The 22,972-nt window shown below is 43.8% G+C and overlaps 1 protein-coding gene across 2 annotated transcripts in view; it reads right to left on the reverse strand.

Annotated features, from left to right (window-relative positions):
• Positions 1–970: 970 nt before the first annotated feature.
• PAK6 (p21 (RAC1) activated kinase 6) overlaps positions 971–22,972 on the reverse strand; it is a 197,473-nt gene continuing 175,471 nt past the window's right edge. For both annotated transcript variants that reach the window (XM_075843781.1, XM_075843780.1), the window contains exon 9: positions 971–8,338. In XM_075843781.1, coding sequence (XP_075699896.1) covers positions 8,171–8,338 — 168 coding nt within the window. In that variant the 3' untranslated portion in view covers positions 971–8,170. The remainder of the gene's footprint in view (positions 8,339–22,972) is intronic.

Below are 22,972 nucleotides of genomic sequence, written 5' to 3' on the forward strand. Positions count from 1 at the left end.
TGTGACGATGGACCTAGCCTCTAAAGGCGTCAGAGTAATAATGTAAGGCTTCGCTCACATCTGCGACGGGACCACGTTCATGGGTTCCATCGGAGCTTTGCATCAAGGGAACCCACTAACGGAATCCAAACTGAAATAAATGGAAACCATAGGTTTCCGTTTGCATCACCATTGATTTAAATAGTGACTGATCCATTGCAAATGGTTTCCGTTTGGCACCGTTGTGTAAGGGTTCCGTCGTTTTGATGGAATGAATAGCGCAGTCGATTACAGTATTGATTCAGTTAAAACGACAGAACCCTTAGACCCCATGGACACGACCGTGCCCGTAATTATGTCCTGTAAATACGGGCATGGCCTGCCGCAGAAAGCCAGACGTTTTTGCAGGCCGTGCTCCAATTATAAAGTATGGGAGCATGGTCCCTAAAATAAAAAATAGGACATGTCCTATTTTTTTCTGCAAGTTTCTTCGGCACGGACACCTTGCTGTAAATATATTGGAAGGTGTCCATCGGCTATAGAAACTAATGGGCCCGTAATTACGGGTGATTTTTACCATTACACAATGGTGACAAACGTAAACCACTTGCACCAGATCCTTCACCATGGAAGTCAATGGTGATGCAAACAGAAACCTATGGTTTCCGTTTATGGGTTCCCCTGACGCAAAGGTCTGACGGAACCCATGAACGGAGTCCCAACGCAGATGTGAATGAAGCCGGAGCTCTGTAAATGTATTGTGTAAAAAGAGTTTTGTTTCCAGCTGAATTTTCTCACGCATCAGTGGAATGTAGATAAATATCCTAATCTCGGAGACTTCCTGCCTGTGAATGAAGGTTACATGGTGCAGAGAAATCATTTCTTAAGACAAATGCCTTCTGGAGAAGATCTTCATCCAAGTACTCACACAGGAAAGAAAAGAACTGGAGACATACTCCTTGTAAACACAGAGATCAGAAATCACGCACCATGTCAGACCATCAATGGTTTTATTTAAACAGGTTTGTTGAAAGTGCTTGTACACATACAGTACATGTTACATGTGATAGCAGCAGCACAGCAGACTTTTCATTTATTCACACTGGCTGGTCCCAGGAGTAGATGACTGGATATAGGTTATACAATTAACCCTTTTCAGGTCATTTAAAAACAAAAAATGGTGATAGATTTGGCACAAAATTTCAATTGCCAATTATCTGCTTGTAATAGCAACCCCTGGTGTTCAAATGTATATGTCTCTGCACGTAATTTTAGTAAAAGGTCTGTTAGGCTTCGTTCACATCTGTGCCATGGTTTCGTTCCGCTGGAACGGAGCCCTGACTGACAAATGGAAACCGTAGGTTTCCGTTTTCATCACCATTAAATTCGATGGTGACTGATCCGGTGCTAATGGATTCCATTTGTCTCAGTTTTGCAAGGGTTCCGTCGTTTTGATGGAATCAATAGCGTCGTCGACTCAATGGTAATGGAAACAGAAACCTATAGTTTCCGTTTGTGTCCGTCAGGGCTCCGTTACGACGGAACGGAGCCCTAGCGCAGATGTGAACGAAGCCTTAGGCATAGGTCTAGCCTTAAAGACATGCCGATTTCTTTAACTGTATTGTAATGTGCATGCACATTTGACATTCTCTAGAATAATGTGCAGAGACCTATACATTTGAACACCAGAGGGTGCTATTACAAGCAGATGATTACCATATTTCTGTGAGGAAACCATTTTTTATTTTTATAACAATACTTTACAAAGTTAAAATGTACACTACCGTTCAAAAGTTTGGGGTCACCCAGACAATTTTGTGTTTTCCATGAAAACTCACACTTATATTTATCAAATGAGTTGCAAAATGACTAGAAAATATAGTCAAGACATTGACATGACAAGGTTAGAAATAATGATTTTTATTTGAAATAATAATTTTCTCCTTCAAACTTTGCTTTCGTCAAAGAATGCTCCATTTGCAGCAATTACAGCATTGCAGACCTTTGGCATTCTAGCTGTTAATTTGCTGAGGTAATTTCACCCCATGCTTCCAGAAGGCCCTCCCACAAGTTGGATTGGCTTGATGGACACTTCTTGCGTACCATACGGTCAAGCTGCTCCCACAACAGCTCTATGGGGTTGAGATCTGGTGACTGCGCTGGCCACTCCATTACCGATAGAATACCAGCTGCCTGCTTCTTCCCTAAATAGTTCTTGCATAATTTGGAGGTGTGCTTTGAGTCATTGTCCTGTTGTTGGATGAAATTGGCTCCAATCAAGCGCTGTCCACAGGGTATGGCATGGCGTTGCAAAATGGAGTGATAGCCTTCCTTATTCAAAATCCCTTTTACCTTGTACAAATCTCCCACTTTACCAGCACCAAAGCAACCCCAGACCATCACATTACCTCCACCATGCTTGACAGATGGCGGCAGGCACTCTTCCAGCATCTTTTCAGTTGTTCTGAGTCTCACAAATGTTCTTCTGTGTGATCCAAACACCTTAAACTTCGATTCGTCTGTCCACAACACTTTTTTTTCCAATCTTCCTCTGTCCAATGTCTGTGTGCTTTTGCCCATATTAATATTTTCCTTTTATTAGCCAGTCTCAGATATGGCTTTTTCTTTGCCACTCTGCCCTGAAGGCCAGCATCACGGAGTCGCCTCTTCACTGTAGACGTTGACACTGGCGTTTTTCGGGTACTATTTAATGAAGCTGCCAGTTGAGGACCTGTGAGGCGTCTATTTCTCAAACTAGAGACTCTAATGTACTTGTCTTGTTGCTCAGTTGTGCAGCGGGGCCTCCCACTTCTCTTTCTACTCTGGTTAGAGCCTGTGTGTGCTGTCCTCTGAAGGGAGTAGTACACAACGTTGTAGGAAATCTTCAGTTTCTTGGCAATTTCGCGCATGGAATAGCCTTAATTTCTAAGAACAAGAATAGACTGTCGAGTTTCACATGAAAGCTCTCTTTTTAGCCATTTTGAGAGTTTAATCGAACCCACAAACGTAATGCTCCAGATTCTCAACTAGCTCAAAGGAAGGTCAGTTTTATAGGTCCTCTAAACAGCAAAACTGTTTACAGCGGTGCTAACATAATTGCACAAGGGTTTTCAAGTGTTTTCTAATCATCCATTAGCCTTCTAACACAGTTAGCAAACACAATGTACCATTAGAACACTGGAGTGATGGTTGCTGGAAATGGGCCTCTATACACCTATGTAGATATTGCATTAAAAACCAGACGTTTGCAGCTAGAATAGTCATTTAGCACATTAACAATGTATAGAGTGTATTTCTGATTAATTTAATATTATCTTCATCGAAGGGCATTCTCATTTATTAGAAGGGAGATCCCCCTTTGAAACCCCCATCAATTATGCAGAGAACAGCTATATAGAGTTTTGCTCTGGAGGACCCAGAACATTTTATAGACAGACCATTTATTTAAATTGGAACTGTATAATGCTTAATTTCTCATGTAGTCGCGCTGCAGGGAAATGGAATACTTACTGACCAGAGTCAGCCTTTTCCATACAAAACTTAAACAGGGCTGAATATTGTTTTTTGCAGGTAGGGCAGGTATTGGAGACACATACAAACTAGGGCTGGGCGATTTTGCAAAAAAATAAAAATCTAGATCTTTTTCAACCCTATGGCCAATTTTTGACTTACCGTAATTAAGGAATGACTTTAAGGCCGATAACTGCAAGGGGAAATTCTATCATACTATTCTATATACTGTCCTGGATAGTCACAATACAGACCGAATTATACTTAAATCACCAAAGCACCCTATACTTCATGCACATAGGCAACTGTATGACCCTACATAAGTAATAAACAAGCTCCCCCTGCAGCCATGGTCCCCAAGATTCCCGCTCAGTGATCTAATTTCAAAATACACTGTATTACAAAGTAAGAGCTAATTTAGCACCTTGCTAGATGAGGTATATTCAAAATTATAGTACCTTGTATGTCTGTCATTGTTGTCATGTGCTTTCTGATGAATGAGCACGGATTTAAATGATCTTTTAGGCCGGGCTCACAAGCAGCATAAATGCTGCGGATTTTCCGCAACGGATTTCATTGTGGAAAATCCGCTGTGTATTACAGGAGCAGAAAAGTGGATGCGATTTGAACAAATCTCATCCACACGCTACATAAGGAACCCGCTGAAAAATAGTTTATAAATTGTCCTGCGGTGCAGCTTTTTATTCCGCAGGATGTCAACTTATGTAGCGGAATCGCTGCTTTTCTGTTGCAGATTTTCCCCATTGAATTCAATGGGGAGGTAAAACCAGCAATAAATAGCAGATGTTACGGAAAAGCTGAGAATTTTGCAACTCAGAAAAAAAAAATCTCATAAACACCCAGAACTCACTGCTCCTGCATCCAGTCCGGCCTCCAGGGATGAGGTTTCATCCCATGTGACTGCTGCAGCCAATCACATGCTGCAGCGATCGCAAGGGATAAAACGTCATCCCAGGAGGCCGGGCTGCAGAACGTCAGAGGTATGCATCGCTATAGTTACAGGTGGGGTAAGTATGAAAGTTTTTTGTTTTTTTTCTAGCACTGACTTCCGCAGCAGAAGTTCCGGCCGAGAAACTGCACCACAATGTAGTGGTTTTTCGTACTGTATGTGCTGTGGGTTCTAGGTTGGATACGCTGCGTAGTTGAACCGGGCCTGAAAGGGAATTCCTCATGAATCACAATTTAAAGGGAACCTGTCAGCAGTTTTGAGAAGGGTTATGTGTAATTTTAAAAAAAAAATGTAACCAGGGGCTACCATATTGGAAGTGGACACAACTTTACAGTTCTTGACCTCAACAAAGCTGAAAGAACTACAATGCCTCCTTTTGTCGGAGAATGATCCTTCGCTCAAGTACAGGGAATGCATACAGCTGCTCAGTAAGACCAGGACTCCGCAATGACACCTATGAGTGATGGTAAAAATCGGAGGATTACCACAACCTCAATGTTTACCTATAGTGGAACATTGATGTGCGGTGGTCACTGTAATCCTGCAATTTTATCACCACTTAGGGGCAATGCTGTGTCGCCCTATCCCTAAACAAGAAAGGCGAGGCTAATATAATATATTATACACACACAGAGAATTTAAACATACAATAGCCAGTCCCTCAGTTATATTATATCTGTATATTGTATAAGTGCACTAAAATACTGTAGCAGTAGTGTGAACAGAGTCTGAGGTGTATGCACGCATAACTGCCCTCTTTTTTCCATTAATTGTGTATCCTTGCATATCTAGTCTTTAGAAGTACAACACCCATCATTACAACTCCATACTCTAATAATTTCTAGTCTAGTCAGTGTGAGAACTAGATTTCACAATGTATTCCTTTATAAAAAAAAACTAAAAAAGTTCTTATTCGAAAAAGAAAAATACATAGTTTACCGATGACCGATTCCCTTTCAACAAACAGATTTTTTTTTAGGCAATTTCTTACGGTCTAGTCCTGCCTTAATTCACAGAATACTACATTTTATACAAACAAATGGACCACATTAGACTATATTTTATATAAGGACGTGATTTTGTGTAGTATTCTGGACTGGTTAAAGAAGAAAATACATTGAAAAACACAATATAAAATACTGTGGCTCTACTGCATTGTACGATACATTTTATATAATATAAAGATTTTTTACAAAACACAGATTTACTCCCACTAACCCTGTGGTAATAATGTTATAAAAATAAGAAAAAAACATTATTAATGTCACGAATATGAAGATATATTTAATGGATGTATTCACCACATACAAAACAGACAATTGAGTGTTAAAAAGTGTCCACGGACTGCAATTAGTTACCCTATTATTAAGACTGCAAAAATATGGTTAACAGAGGTATTTTGGGTAATTCCCTTTTGTTAAAAAGATTTTTTTATTTTCCTGAAGAATTAGATAAATTACTAGATAACAGATGGAGGCATTTCTCCCAATAGCACCATAAACCCATGCGATAGCACCATAGATTTATGGGATGGAGGCATTTCTCCCAATAGTACCATAAGCGAATACAAAGGGACAAGTGTTTTAACATTGCCCTATAATTGTGAACGTTGAAATTGTCACCAAGTCAAAAGGATTTACTACCTAAAAAATGGAGGCATTCCTCCCATTATTACTAATATAGTGAACAATCACAAATGTTGTCCTATAATTGTTAAACGTGAAACTCCTCAGGATAAATCAATTACTGACTAGGGAATGGAGGCATTCCTGCCGTTCATACAGACAATTGTCCGTTTTGTATGTGGTGAATACAGCAATGAAATATATCATAATATTAGTGACCTTAATAAAGCTTTTTCTTACTTTTAGAAAATTATTACCACACAGTTAGTGGGAATACATTTTTGGCTTGTATGTCTACACAATCCTGTGGTCTAATAAATGTATGAATAGTCGCTCCCTCTGTGAGTTATAAAAGACCTATCCTGACGAAAAGAAACATTTTTTTACAGAACAGCTGCAGCTCTATGCACATTCTGGTAGTAGATCTCAGAGAGTTCATTTAGAGGTGGCAGGGCCCGTGCAATCATCTGCCCATGAAAACCAGTGCCGTCTGTGGGGGTCCCAGTTGCTGAGCCTCAATTTATGTGTTTCTTATACCTTATCTAGTTATCATAAGTCATTTGTTGGGAAAGCCCTTTTAAGAATTATCCGTTATTGGACTATCCTTAGGGAAGGCCATCAATGTGCGGGAAGCAGTGTCTGACCCCCACCAATCAGAAAAATGAAGGCCGGTACTTCAGCTTAGCCCCATTCAAGTGAAAAGTGCTGAGCTACAGTACCAGGCGCAGCCACGTGTATGGGGATGCCACGATGTCTCAAACAGTAAAGGTAACGCAAATGTTTCTTTGTTCTGCCGATCGGTGGGGTCCTGGTGGTCCGATGCAAATGATAGGCCATCTATGGATTTTCCTGGAAAATCTCTAATACCTAATAAAGCTTTAAAACAGGAGAACTACATTTCGTTACGAACAATGTTCTCTCAACAGTAAAGAGTGCACTTCCCACGACCAATAACGGCTCCGGAGAAAACAATCTCCAGACCTCTTAGATAAATGGTCGACATCTTTACATCAGTTCTATAAGAGTCTTTTGCTCCAGCGTGCACAGGAGAAAAGTTATTCCCCTTGACAGGTTCTCATAACAATAATTGTAATAGTTTTGTAGCCACATAGTAATATTAAAGTAAAATCTATTTTAAACACATTTTTAAGTAAAATGGCGTGGGGTCAAGTGGGCGTACTCCGAACTAGGACACCACTAAACAAAATAGCGTCTCTCTAACTCAAACACATACACACTCGGGACAGAACACGAGCAGACATTTTGTCAGAAACCTGTAAAGCGTCACAAACATAATATACTTTATAACTTTATGTCCTGCAATTGTCGTGTATATGTGGTCTGTGCGCAACAAATCTCACAAAGCCACTTTAAAAGGTCATCTCTGCTGAACTAGCATTTGTCACAGTACATCCAGTTAATCGGCTAGCTTTTGTATCTGCTGTGCAATTTTTTTTGCAGCTAAACTATAACCTGTAGCTTTCTTTTTTTTAATCTCTTTTATAAGTTTAGTCAGATCAGACTGCATTTTTACAAGACCACGGAGTGGCCAAAAACAGTCTGCAAATAAATGGTGTAATGATTGTCATTGTGCACTCCAGCTCCCTCTGCTGGTAATCTGATGAAGTGTTTTGAATGCTCCTACAGCCAGGTCTTGGACTTGCGTAAAAGATAAGGTGCTTTTGTCGTGGTCCATGTTTTGAATTTCTTTTCCAGTGTAAAAATAAATTCTTTACCACTTTGCTGCTAGCACAGTCAGCATCCAGTTTACTGTACTTCCCAGCAGTGAAATGGTTAATAACTTCTGTAAACAATTACATTTTAACCCAGTTGAAAGGCTGGGAAGTCAGTGAAGAGATTCAATCTGGGTAGTTCAAGTAGATCAGTTGTTTTACCACAACCAAGATCTCTTATAATGGATACGTGCAGCAGGTATTGTCTGAAAGTGGGGTGCATCCCTTTGTGGTGCAATGTCATATTTTTTATATTCTATATTTTTTACTTTTCTGGGATCAAATAGGCAAGATGTTATGGATCCATGAACGGGTTTCCAAGAAAGCATCTAGCACTTAGGTTTTCCCCAGGATTAGCAGGTAGAGCTCCTCTTGTTATACTGCTTGATTAGAGGAACCAAGCATTCTGGAAGGCCAGCCTGGAGAAGGAAAAAGTGGTCCAGAAGCTCCCGGGCTGTGGCTCTTTCTACTGCTTCTCGTGTCAACATTCGGTCCAAAAAATCTCTCAGAATTGGAGATGCCTGGGAAAGAGAGAAAATTTTTAGATTATCTGCAGTAACAGCAGAGTTCCTATTTTTATTTTTTTACTAAGAAACATTTGCTTATTTTTTCTAAATAATGTATGCAGAGGCGTAGCTAGGTTCTGCAGCACCCGGGGCAAAGATTCAGATTGCCCCCCAACCTCTTTCCAACATCTCCATTCCCCTCGCCAGGTTTGCTCTCTCTCCCAATCAATGAGGTGTCATTTTTTTTCCATATTTTTTTTATGTAACTCGAGCATAAAACCATTTCTACATTTTACAAGCGATATAGTTCTATAAAAGGAGTTACCATAACAATAAATTTAAAAGAAAATTAAATGAAGTCAGTGCGCCTGACTAAAACATAATGTTTAACCTCTTCAGGACTGACTGTTTTGGCCTTCAGGACGAAGTAGATTTTTCAAATCTGCCATATGTCACTTTATGTGGTAATAACTCTGGAATGCTTTTACCTATCCAAGTGGTTCGGAGGTTGTTTTCTCATGACATATTGTACTTTAGTGGTTCTCCCGGGTATGGCGATGCCATATCTGTGGACATAAACTGCTGTTTGGGCATGTGTGGTGTTATAGGTAATATCATCAAAAGTAGGTTATTAGGAGGTCAGTTCATAACTCCTTCTGACACAGAAGATACATCTGATTTACATAAGAAATGCAGATCTTTGGTCATCAAAGGACGTCCACTGTCTGACAAATGTTTAATTGGCCCTTTCCTCACCAAGGTGCGAGATGTGCTGATTAAGGATTTTTTACCAGGGCTTGTATCTAGCCTTAGATAGGATTCTCACCTAGGGCTGGAGGTAATTGCCCAAACATCCTGACCAAACATCTAAAGCTATGCAAATGGTTGCCTTTGGTGTGTCTGTCTGGGGACCAGGAGAAACTTGGGAGAATGGCATGGTGTTCAATGAAAATATGATACATCAAGGCAAACCCCATCATAATTGATATCTGTAGTGACCCACATAGCTAGTTATGATCAGGGAAAATAGCCCTCACATATATGTCAAATTCAGATCCCTACACTCAGAGGAACTACCTGGGATTGGCTATTGGCTAAAAACATGGGCCTATTATAGTGGTGTTTGATATTTCCTGGTTGGTAAATGTCTGCACAGGTGAATGCAGGTAATATTATATTTCTAGGGGATTCCTGCAAGGACACATGACCACTTTTATGTTTCTCTATAGAAATACAACTGTGTAATGGGAGGAGTACGCTTCATTATCATATGAACAGCCTCCTCACAGTGACATCACCAGCCAGTGAACTGGAGGGAAAAACTGAGTTAAAATGCCAGGAGAAGAGCGGGTCAGTGTCAGTCGTTGGGGATCCATATCTCGGTTGGAGTGACTGCCCATATTTTCAGCTGTCCCCACAGCCAGGATATCGCCGCTGTACATCAGTAAGGTTTTGTTCTGTTTCTTTTATCCCTTTTATTTTCATAAACTGTTTGATTGCATTGTAACTGTATGTATATTTTTCATCTTTTAATCTGACAACTATTTTTTGTATTGCACTGCACTATTGTGTATTAAATTTGAAATATTTATAAGTCTCTTCCTTGTAGTCTTACAGAACTCAATCTTCCGAAGGTGAGGAACTTTACCTGTATTTTGTGTTCCATTTAGATATTCTGTGTTATAGGAACTGGTGTTAAGGGAACATAGAGACGTAGGCCCCTATTGCCTAGATAAGTATAGGTGGTGTAGCACACTGTGGTATAAATTATTGGGGTGTTGGAAACCTATGTGAGTAATTTGGCATAATCCTGTCATCTAGAGTAGGTGGGCATGGATTTATGTGGTAAATTAATAAGCTCAGTAGTGTAGTTCACCCCTGCGACGTGACCGGAGATCGGTGATCGTCACAGCATGCTGTAGGGCTCAGAAAGTTGTGAGTGGCATTTGGCTTTTGGAGCCCAGATTTATCTAGGTAGTAGTTCTGTTTGGTGTTTAGCTGGTATTTCAGTTTATAATGTGGGGGCATATGTTCTCCGCACAGATTACATCAGGGCATACTAAGATGGTATAATAATGGGGTAAATAAATAATAATCCACAGATATGTGGCCAGTGTCGCACTGATAAATGGTGCCCAATCTTATCCGCTTTTGGAACACTGCACATTTTGCATATTCTGAGAGCCAGAACTTCTTTATTTTTTCTTCACCGGAGCTGTGTGAGGGCTTATTTGTTGTGGGACCATCTGTAGTTCTCATTGGTACCATTTTGGGGGTACATTCGATTTTTTTGGATCACTTTTTATAAAAAATTTTGGCAAGCAAGGTGACCAAAAACCATCAATTCTGACAATGTTTTTTATTCCTTTTTTTTTTTTACGGCGTTCTCCATGGGCTATAAATTACCACTTTACTTTATTCTGCGGGTCGGCACTACTACGGCGATACCATATGTATATAGTTTTTTTTATGTTTTGCAGCATTTGCACAATAAAAATCACTTCTTTTTTGTGTCACCATATTCTTAGAGCCATAACTTTTTTATTTTTCAGTCAAAAAAGCTGTGCTTGTTTTTTTGCGGGACAGGTTGTAGTTTTTATTGGTACTATTTTGGCGTACATGCGACTTTTTTATCACTCTTTATTGTATATTTTGCAAGGGGTGGTAACCAAAAAAATAGTGATTCGAGCATTGTTACTTTACTTATTTTTTTGCGGTGTTCATCGTGCGGGAAAAATAGTATTATAGTTTTATAGTTGGGGTCGTTATGAACGTGGTGATACCAAATATATGTACTTTTTTTTTTTTTTTTAACGTGTTCATTTTTTTCCGATAATAATAGACTTATTATAGGAAGAAAAGCATTTTTGTTTATGTAACTTATAACTTTTATTTTTACACTTTAAAACATTTTTATTATCTTTTTTTTTTACTTGTCCCACTATGGGACATTTATACTTGCAGCTCGCTGCTAGAACACCTACGTAGTGTAATGTGTTCTGTCATTGTGACGTGACAGTCAGTCACGCCGTCTTGATGATCAGGTACGGGACAGACGGGGGGGGGGGGGGTCTAATAGAGGGTGCCCTTATTTTGACCATTTCTCTCAGAATATATTGTGCGATAGAAGAGAGAAGTAACCGCCGCTGTTTTTATAGCGATCGCCGTTATTCGGTGAATAACGGCGGTCACTTGACTGGGGACCGGACAAAACGGTCCTCGGTCTGTGCTCCGAGGCCTCAGCTACCTCTGTAGCCGAGTATATGGAGTTTAAGCGCCTCCCGGGGGTGCTATCTTATGCCAAAGTGACGCAGTGAAAAGGCGGTGCTCTGGCATAAGTACCCTTAATAGCCGCCGTGAAAACACTTATAGGCGGTCATTAAGGTTTAACCAAGGCTAATGAGACTATTATGAAGAAATAATGAACAGACTCCTCTTGTAGATCGTGCCACGCAGCCCCCCCTAGTAGATCGTGCCACGCAACCCCCCCTTGTAGATTGTGCCACGCAGCCCCCCTTGTAGATCGTGCCACGCAACCCCCCATTGTAGATCGTGCCACGCAGCCCCCCCCTTGTAGATCGTGCCACGCAGCCCCCTGTATTGCCACATCTCCCCTTGTAGATCGTGGCAGTTCCCCCTGTAGATACTGCCACACACACCCCTTGTAGATCGTGCCACGCACCCCCTTGTAGATCGTGCCACGCACCCCCTTGTAGATCGTGCCACGCACCCCCCCGTAGATCGTGCCACACCCCCCCCCTTGTAGATCGTGGCAGTTCCCCCTGTAGATACTGCCACACACACCCCTTGTAGATCGTGCCACACACCCCCTTGTAGATCGTGCCACGCACCCCCCCTTGTAGATCGTGCCACACACCCCCCCTTGTAGATCGTGCCACACACCCCCCCTTGTAGATCGTGCCACACACCCCCCCTTGTAGATCGTGACACACACCCCCTTGTAGATCGTGACACACCCCCTTGTAGATCGTGACACACACCCCCTTGTAGATCGTGACACACACACCCTTGTAGATCGTGCCACACACACACCCTTGTAGATCGTGCCACACACACCCTTGTAGATCGTGCCACACAGCCCACCCTTGTAGATCGTGCCACACAGCCCACCCTTGTAGATCGTGCCACACAGCCCACCCTTGTAGATTGTGCCACACAGCCCACCCTTGTAGATCGTGCCACACAGCCCCCCTTGTAGACACTGCCACACAGCCCCCCCTTGTAGATACTGCCACACAGCCCCCCTTGTAGACACTGCCACACAGCCCCCTCCTTGTAGATACTGCCACACAGCCCCCCCTTGTAGATACTGGCACACAGCTCCCCCTGGTAGATACTGGCACACAGCTCCCCTTGTAGATACTGCCACACAGATACTGCCACACAGTCCCTCCTTGTAGATACTGCCACACAGTCCCCCCTTGTAGATACTGCCACACAGTCCCCCCTTGTAGATACTGCCACACAGTCCCCCCTTGTAGATACTGCCACACAGTCCCCCCTTGTAGATACTGCCACACAGCCCCTTTTGTAGATAGTGCCACAAAGCCCCCTTGTAGATAATGCCGCACAGCCCTCCTTTAGATAGTGCCACACCTCCTGTAATGACAAGGTAGGGAGACAGACAGGTGAGCCCTAATCTACCCGCCACTCAGTCCCTGTCTACATGCAACGACCCGTCCTAAGCGACGGGGTACAACTGGGCGACGGTCCCTACGCTCAGTAAGTGCAAGACAGACAAAACAGACAGGGGTACATAGAAGCTAGGGAAACGGGGCAGCTGCCCACGGAGACACCGTGAGCAACAAGAGAGGTGAACGAGCCGAGTCAAACCAGGAGTGAGCGAGGTACAAAACGCTGAGCAGGAGAGTGGTCAGAAAGCCAAGGTCAATAACATGCAGAGGATCAGTAGTACAAACAGCAGCAGCAAGCCAGGAAACAAGCATAGAAGAATCACAGGCAAAGGAGGAACAGGAAAGGCAGGTATAAATAGACAGTGGGCGGGAACTAGCTCCGTCTGGCCAGGCTGTGATAGGCTCTCCCACTCCTAAGCCTGCCATCCTGAGTGGTGGAAGATGGAGTCAGTCTCAGAGACATAGAAGCAGGTGCAGACTGATTGCTCACGGGCGTCGACACAGAACCTGTGTCTGGCAAATCCTTTACAGTACCCCCCCCCCCTTTTATGAGGGGCCACCGAACCCTTTCTAGGTGGACCTGGTTTATTGGGGAAACTAAGGTGGAACCTCCTGAGCAATACCCCAGCGTAAACATCCCGGGCGGGTACCAAAATCCTCTCTTCAGGCCCGTATCCTCTCCAATGGACCAGGTACTGGAGGGAGCCTTGGACCATCCTGCTGTCCACAATCTTGGCCAGCTCGAATTCTACCCCCTCAGGGACCAGAGGTTTCCTCGAGGGAGCCAAGGACGGGGAGCAGCGTTTAAGGAGGGAGGCATGAAAGACGTCGTACACTCGAAAAGACAGGGTTAAGGACTTCAATGACATTGTACGGCCCTATAAACTGGGGAGCAAATTTCTTAGACGGGACTTTAAGGCGCAAATTTTTAGAAGATAGCCACAAAAGATCTCCGACCACAAACAAGGGGTTTGCAGAACGTCTTCTATCTGCCTGAGTCTTTTGTATGCTCTGGGACGCCTCTAGGTTGTTCTGAACCTGGGCCCAGACTGTGCACAGTTCCGGATGAACGACATCTACCTCGGGATTGTTGAAACTACCAGGTGAAACGGAGAAGAACCGTGGATTAAACCAAAAAAATTACAGAAAAAGGGGGAGACCCCTGACGAGTTACTGACCCGGTTATTAAGGGCAAATTCGGCGAGGGGAATGAATGAGCCCCAATCATGTTGACAGTAAGAGATAAAACGCCTTAAATATTGTTCTAGAGACTGATTAGTCCTCTCCGTTTGGCCATTAGTTTCGGGATGGAAAGCCGAGGAGATGGACAGATCAATCTCCAACTTTTTACAGAAGGCTCTCAAAAACAATGAAACAAATAGTACCCCTCTGTCAGAAACAATATTGACAGGAACCCCATGGAGACGCAGGATGTGTTTGATAAACAAGGTAGATAACATCTTAGCATTGGGTAGTTTCTTGAGGGGCACAAAGTGGCACATCTTACTGAAGCGGTCTACTACAACCCACACCACCGACTTGCCTTGAGATGGAGGCAAGTCGGTGATAAAATCCATGGAGATATGGGTCCAAGGTCTCTGGGGGAATGCGCAAAGAACATAGTAAGCACGCTGTTCGGGACCTGGTAGTCTTGGCCCTAGCACAAACCTCACAAGCGGCGACGTAGGCCTTAACGTCTTTAAGCAACCCAGGCCACCAGTAGTTTCTGGCAATGAGGTGCTTGGTACCCAGGATGCCTGGATGGCTAGAGAGGGAAAATCATGACTCTGCACTAAGTACCTTTAGCCGGAGTTGCAGGGGAACAAACAGCTTGTTCTCAGGAAGGTTCCCGGGAGCTGAACCTTGATCAGCCGCAATTTCGGAGACTAAATCAGAATCAATAGAGGAAATTATTATACCTCGAGGCAAAACACAAGCAGGATCCTCCTCCGGAGGGCCGGCCATGAAGCTATGCGACAGTGCGTCAGCCTTAATATTTTTAGACCCAGCCCTATAGGTGACCAAAAAGTTGAATCTGGTAAAAAATAACGCCATTCGAGCTTGTCTCGGGTTTAGCCTCCGGGCAGATCCTAAGAAAACCAGATTCTTGTGGTCGGTAAGGACCGTTACCTGGTGCCTAGCCCCCTCCAGGAAGTGGCGCCACTCTTCAAATGCCCATTTAATGGCTAAGAGTTCGCGGTTGCCAATATCATAGTTACTCTCAGCGGGCGAAAACTTCCTGGAGAAGTAGGCACAGGGACAGAGATGGGTGAGGGACCTGGTACCCTGGGACAAGAAGCACCCACTCCCACCTCGGAGGCGTCAATCTCCACGATGAATGGCTCCATTTGGTTGGGCTTAACCAGCACTGGGGCCGAGATAAAGCACTTCTTAAGGACCTTTAAAAGCTTGGACAGCCTCAGGAGGCCAGTGGAGGAGATCAGCACCTTTGCGAGTGAGATCCGTAAGAGGCTTAGCGATGACCGAGAAGTTAGCAATAGATCTCCTGTAATAATTAGCGAATCCCAGGGAGCACTGTAACGCCTTCAGGGAGGCAGGTTGGACCCATTCCGCCACAGCCTGGACCTTGGCGGGGTCCATGCGGAATTCATGAGGAGTGAGGATTTGACCTAAAAATGGTATCTCTTGCACCCCAAACACACATTTTTCGGTCTTAGCAAACAGTTTGTTTTCCCGAAGGACCTGGAGCACCTTCCGGACATGCTCAATGTGGGAGGACCAGTCCTTGGAAAACACAAGTATGTCAACAAGGTACACTACAAGAGATACCCCCAGATAGTCTCTTAAAATCTCATTTATGAAATTCTGGAAGACCGCGGGAGAATTACACAACCCAAAGGGCATGAGGAGGTATTTGAAATGACCTTCGGGCGTGTTAAACGCAGTCTTCCACTCATCCCCCCTCTTTGATGCGGATAAGGTTATAAGCCCCCCGTAGATCAAACTTAGAGAACCATTGGGCCCCCTGAACCTGATTGAAGAGATCAGGAATCAAAGGAAGGGGGTACTGGTTCCTTACAGTGACCTTATTCAAGTTTCGGTAGTCGATGCACGGCCTAAGACCACCATCCTTCTTCCCTACGAAGAAGAAGCCAGCACCTACCGGAGAAGTAGAGGGGCGAATGTAACCCTTGGCCAGACATTCCTGAATATACTCTCTCATGGCTTCACGTTCGGGACAAGAGAGATTGAATATCCTACCCTTAGGGAGCTTAGCTCCTGGTACCAAATAGATTGCGCAATCATATTCTCTATGAGGAGGTAACACTTCGGAGGCCTCTTTAGAGAAAACATCAGCGAAGTCCTGAACAAACTCAGGTAGAGTGTTCACCTCCTCAGGGAGAGAAATAGAATTAACAGAAAAGCATGACGTCATGCATTCATTACCCCATTTAGTAAGATCCCCAGTATTCCAATTAAACGTGGGACTATGCAACTGCAAACAGGGAAGGCCTAAAACCAAATCGGACGATAATCCCTGCATCACCAGTACAGAGCACTGCTCCAAATGCATGGAGCCAACAAGGAGTTCAAAAACAGGGGTATGCTGTGTAAAATAACCATTAGCAAGAGGAGTGGAGTCGATACCCACTACCGGGACAGGTTTAGGCAAATCAATCAATGGCATAGCTAGAGACATAGCAAATTCCACAGACATAATATTAGCAGAAGACCCTGAATTCACAAAGGCACTGCCGGTAGCAGACCCACCACCAAGAGAGACCTGAAAGGGAAGCAAGATTTTATTAGGTTTCATCTTTACGGGAAATACCTGTGCGCCCAAGTGACCTCCCCGATGATCACTTAGGCGCGGAAGTTCTTCCGGCTGCTTCTTACACCCAGGACAGTTGTTCACTTGATGCTTGTCATCCCCACAGTAGAAGCAGAGACCATTCTTCCTGCGGAACTCTCTACATTGTTGGGGGACACGGAGGCCCCGAGTTGCATAGGTTCATCCGAGTTTTCCGTGGAAGAATGAAGCAATGGAACCTCGGGAGCCATCATGGGGGAGTCAGAGGAGAAGGAACAAAAACGTTCAAGTCGTCGGTCAAGTCGTACCGCTAAAGCCATAACCTGATCTAGGGAGTCAGCAGAGGGATAGCTAACTAGCAGGTCTCTCAGGGCGTTCGACAGACCCAATCTAAACGGGCACCTCAAGGCAGGGTCATTCCACCGAGAAGCTACACACCACTTCCTAAAGTCAGAACAATACTCCTCTACAGGTCTCTTACCCTGACGTAAGGTCACCAGCTGACTCTCGGCAAAGGCAGTCTTGTCAGTCTAGTCATAAATGAGCCCGAGAGCAGAAAAGAAAAGATCAACGGAGGAAAGTTCAAGGGCGTCACGAGCCAAGGAGAAGGCCCATTCTTGGGGCCCGTCCTGGAGCCGGGACATAATTATACCCACCCGCTGGCTCTCAGAACCTGAGGAGTGGGGCTTTAAGCGAAAATAGAGTCTACAACTCTCCCGAAAGGAGAAAAAAAGTCTTCCGGTCCCCTGAGAACCGGTCATTCGTTTTGATATGGCAGGGTTTTTGTCTAAAAGACCTAATATAGAGACACTGTCGGCTGATGCTGCTATTGTTTTCTCCGTTGAGAACATCCCATTGCACCAATTTGACGTACTAACAGCTTTTAGGGACCTTCAAAAAACATATCAAAAATACGTACGATCCTGTTGGGAAGTGGCCAGCTTAGAGACCTATATACAACAAAAAATAGTATATAGGGGTCTAAGAATCAATATTTCACCTAATTCATATAGGGACAATACTGCCTTTATTAAAGGCTGGGAAGAACTCCTTACTGACAGCTCCATACGTATGCTTCAGTACCTGTTGGACTTTGAGAGACAGAACTACAGCAAGATTAGTGTTCAACTAGAGAAAGAAATTGAAGATATACAGGTCTTTCATTCTTGCCCTGAATTTAGCACCTCTGAAATTAAATTGCAAAAGAATATTGAAAAATTACAGGGAGAAATTAAGGAGCGCAAACATCGAAAGTACATCCGTGACCGTAGGGATTTTGACTTGGGACAGGTTTATACATATAAAACAAATTCATATCCCACCTCAAAGCGTACTACGGTGTATACAGATTTCTCAGAATCGGACACTTCTGGCCCAGAGGAACCGAGACATATTGACAATTTAAGACTGGGCACGAAACGTAAAATCAGGAACAGTAGACCTAGTCTACCTAAACGAACATTCACTACATCTAAACAAACAAGTACTAATTACCCTAACCGTGCGTTAGGATGTCCATCTACTACTTCCAGCTTCTTGTCTATGCCTTCTACATCCTCCTTAACATCTATACCAAATACTACGAATACTCCTATCAATCATATACAGTCACGGTTAAATCTGAGTCAGAACCCAGGGGACAATATGGCCAATTCTGTCGCTGGCCCCCGGGCTACTTTTCCTTTTTTAGGCCCACCCAGCCTAAACTGGGGGACCAAACCCTAACATCAAACACATATCTATCAAAGGACGAAGAGTTGCAGATATTCAATTTATCTTCTTGTCATCTGAATACTCATCAGTTAACTTTACTGAAGAAGGGCCTTTCCTACACCCCTACACCAGGTTTCGATGAATTTATATGGGTAAAGGACATAAACTTATTCGCAAGAAAACTGGCCTTACATAAATATTTTAAGGGCAACGTTTCAGATGTTGCTCGACAAGACCGTCTGGAGTCTAATACCCTGAGGGACTTGGAAGGCCTTCTCTATGAGAGCGAATTTGGTGTCACTGATGTTGTAGGGCCACTCTCATCACTACGTCCTAAGTCAAAACTTACCCCCCCTTTCTCTCAATATAGTCATATTGACACCTTTGTTAGAATGGTCTGTAATGATCTCAAGAAGTTGAAGGGTGGTAGGTCTAAGATCTTTGGCAACCTTAGTGACAATGAGAAAATGGCACTGGATGATCTGTGTAAAAATGATAACTTGGTCCTGAAGCCCTCTGATAAGGGGGGCAATATAGTGGTGATGGACCGTACTGACTATGTCAGTATGGTCCATAAACTACTGGATGACACTACCACCTACGCCATCTTGGATAGTAACCCCACGGCCACCTACTTACCTGAATTGTACAATCTCCTCAATACCGCCAAGAATGATAACCTTATCACTACTGATGAATTCAAATCTCTTTATAATTCTACTCCTACTTTAGCAACCTTTTACGCATTACCTAAAGTCCACAAAGCAGTTCTTCCCCTCCCGGGGAGACCCATTGTGTCGGGTAATGATAACTTGACCCAAGGTATTAGTCTCTATGTGAATGAAATATTGTCACCTTTCGTTTCCTCCCTATCCTCATATCTTAAGGACACCAAGGACACCGTCACCAGGATTCATGAGATCAATGTCACCTCCACTACAATGATAGCGAGTATAGACGTAGAGTCACTCTATTCTAATATTCAGCACGATTTGGGACTCACTGCCGTAAAATATTATTTGAGCACTAAAGGTACCCAATTCCTACAACATAATAATTTTGTGTTATCACTTTTACGTTATTTACTCACACACAACTATTTCACTTTTGATAAAGTATACTATCATCAAATTAAGGGCACGGCTATGGGCACTACCTGTGCGCCCACTTATGCAAATCTTTTTTTGGGGTGGTGGGAAGACACCATGGTTTTTTCCGATGATCTAATTTCTTTCACTTCACATATCTCCTTTTGGGGCAGATATATAGATGACATCCTCATCCTTTGGGATGGGGATGTCAAAACTTTCACTGACTTTATGTCTATACTCAACACGAACCATATAGGCATGAGGTTCACTTATGAGATACATGACCATGCCATTAACTTCCTTGACCTTAAGATCTCTTTGGATCCTGGTGGCGGTGTCCAAACTGACATATTTCGAAAGGCCACAGCTACAAATAATTATTTACATTGGGAAAGTTACCATCCTCCAGCCCTTAAGAAAGGGATACCTATAGGCCAATACCTGAGAGCGAAACGGAACTGCTCCAGTGAAGCATCATTCCAACTGGAGTGTGATAAACTATTTCATAAATTTAGAGCACGAGGATACCCTAAGAAATGTTTGCATAGGGCCTACGCAAGGGCAAGGGCTGCTCGGAGAACTGACCTTCTGTCCAATATGGAAACTATAGCTGCTAAGACCGGATCATCCAGTGTCATTCGTTGCATTGGCACTTTTGATGCATGCTCACCTCAAGTTTCCCAGATCCTACGGAAGCATTGGGATATACTTATTGCTGACCCAGATTTGGAGGGGGCTATCTCTGAGAGTCCCAGTATTACCTACCGCAGGGGGAAAAACTTACGTGACCTTTTAGTACATAGCCATTATTCAACTATAACTAGTACTCCATCTACATGGCTTACATCGTCAGTAAAGGGATTTCATCCCTGCGGTAGGTGCTCCTTCTGTTCATATATGCCCACCGTTAAGGATTTAATTAATCCTACCGATGGCAAAACCTATTCTGTAAAACAGTTTCTCAACTGTCAGAGCAAAGGGGTTGTCTACATTGCTAGATGCCCATGTCCCAAGCTGTACGTGGGAAAAACAGTGCAAGAATTGAGAAGACGTATATCCAGACATCTCAGTACCATCAGGCTTAAGGAGGACACTACCCTCTCGAGACATACCCACGAGCACCATGGGGGTAATTCAGGGCTGCTCAAATTCTGGGGGGTTACCCAGATTAAAATGGGCCCCAGAGCAGGTAACCTTGACCGCAGACTCCTACAGGAGGAAGCGCGGTGGATTTACCGCCTTAATACCATGTCTCCCAGGGGTCTTAACGAGGGTTTCACTTTTAGTGCCTTCCTATGAGCCTCTTTGGACCTATTCTGTCATCAGTAAAATATAGTGGATACTTTATTGACACTGTTCCTTCCACTTTATACTTTGAAGTTTCCTTCCCTGCCGTATCCTTTCCAAGGTATCGAAATATTTTGGTGATTATTCATCTGACCCCACACAATTAATGTTGGGGTCTTACATATATATTTATCCTATCTATCCCTATGACGAGTACTACACAACTATGGCGACATACAAAGAATTATTCCTATAGGGGACGGTACTTACTGCCCCTCTATTTACGAATGGATTCATTTCTCTTGATGTGGACCTCCTTAATAATGCCGCACTAGGTGGATCCTTTGCATTATACTTTCTATAAGTTGATGCATTCCTGTCTCTTGGTGGCGTGGGGATTATGGGGGGATATTTTAATTTTATAATAAAAAAATTTTTTTTTTGTCATTCATTATATGTGTCATCTTTCGTTTGATTTACGAAAAAGCTGTTCTGCGCATGCGCCAACGAGCCGTGCACTTTTATGCATGCCTCATTTATCTCCGATTTACCATATATATATTAAATTTAAAATTATTCGCTTACGTCAGTGCTTTTATCCCACTCATTTCTATATTTACTTACCAATTGTTTTCTGAGTACATATACTGTCAGCTGCGCCTGCGCCGCCTATGTCGTTAACTGATGGGAACTTGTTATTCCTTTTCTGAGTCTTTGTAAGTGATATCTGCGCATGCGTCGTTTGGCGCCGCTATACTTGGCGTGACATACACAGACTAAGTCCGATTTTGTCCTTCCGCGCCTGCGCCCTAGCCCTCGCGCTATTGGTCAACCTTATACAGTTTTTCATTTGTTGTTTCTCCCTCTCCACGCTATGGACATGTCTCCTTTGACAGGATTGGCTGTTCTGCTGACACACCCCCACTAAACGTCAGCTACTGGCCCATATCAAGAGCTTCCGTCTCGCCGCGTCGCCATTAGCCCCGTGTACCCCTGAGGACGCTACTCCGTAGCGAAACATGTCGGGGGGGCTTTCAAATTCTTTTTAATTCCTACCACTGACCGGTTTCACTTTGCTACCTATTTAGTTGACTATTGTCAAGCAATTTAACTTACTACACTTGTCAATGCGTACCTTATTGGTAGCTACCTTATGCCTGCACCACAGGCAAAATACTGTCATCCGGTCTTTTGGTAGTGAGAATTTTAAATTTTGTGTGTGTGGTCGTCTTGCTATAAGTAGCTAATAAAGAAATACCTTTTATTTATTTTGTTAGGTAGTTGGGAAATTAGGCTGGTCGCCTGAGGGCGACACTTTCTTCTCCTGCAATTCATTAGTGTGCCTGCCAGCTACCTGGGGTCTCTCTCATCTTTCTGTGTTCTGAGAACCGGTCAGGCACATTGAGGTGGGGTTCAAGAGGTGAGGTGGGGGGCACTACCAAGGAAGCATCACGCAGATTGTCCCTCTGAGCCAGGGCCTGGACCTGTAGGGAGAGGCCCTGCATCTGCTGAGCCAGGGTCTCAAGGGGGTCCATAGATGTGTCAGGGACGAGGGTAGACTAGGTATATGGGCCTGTGATTATGTAATGACAAGGTAGGGAGACAGACAGGATAGCCCTAATCTACCCGCTACTCAGTCCCTGCCTACTTGCAACAACCCGTCCTAAGCGACGGGGTACAACTGAGCGACGGTCCCTATGCTCAGTAAGTGCAAGACAGACAAAACAGACAGGGGTACATAGAAGCTAGGGAAACGGGGCAGCTGCCCACGGAGACACCGTGAGCAACAAGAGAGGTGAACGAGCCGAGTCAAACCAGGAGTGAGCGAGGTACAAAACGCTGAGCAGGAGAGTGGTCAGAAAGCCAAGGTCAATAACATGCAGAGGATCAGTAGTACAAACAGCAGCAGCAAGCCAGGAAACAAGCATAGAAGAATCACAGGCAAAGGAGGAACAGGAAAGGCAGGTATAAATAGACAGTGGGCGGGAACTAGCTCCGTCTGGCCAGGCTGTGATAGGCTCTCCCACTCCTAAGCCTGCCATCCTGAGTGGTGGAAGATGGAGTCAGTCTCACAGACATAGGAGCAGGTGCAGACTGATTGCCCACGGGCGTCGACACAGAACCTATGTCT

Source organism: Rhinoderma darwinii, chromosome 12 (assembly GCF_050947455.1).
Source record: "Rhinoderma darwinii isolate aRhiDar2 chromosome 12, aRhiDar2.hap1, whole genome shotgun sequence".
NCBI classification, from domain to species: domain Eukaryota; kingdom Metazoa; phylum Chordata; class Amphibia; order Anura; family Rhinodermatidae; genus Rhinoderma; species Rhinoderma darwinii.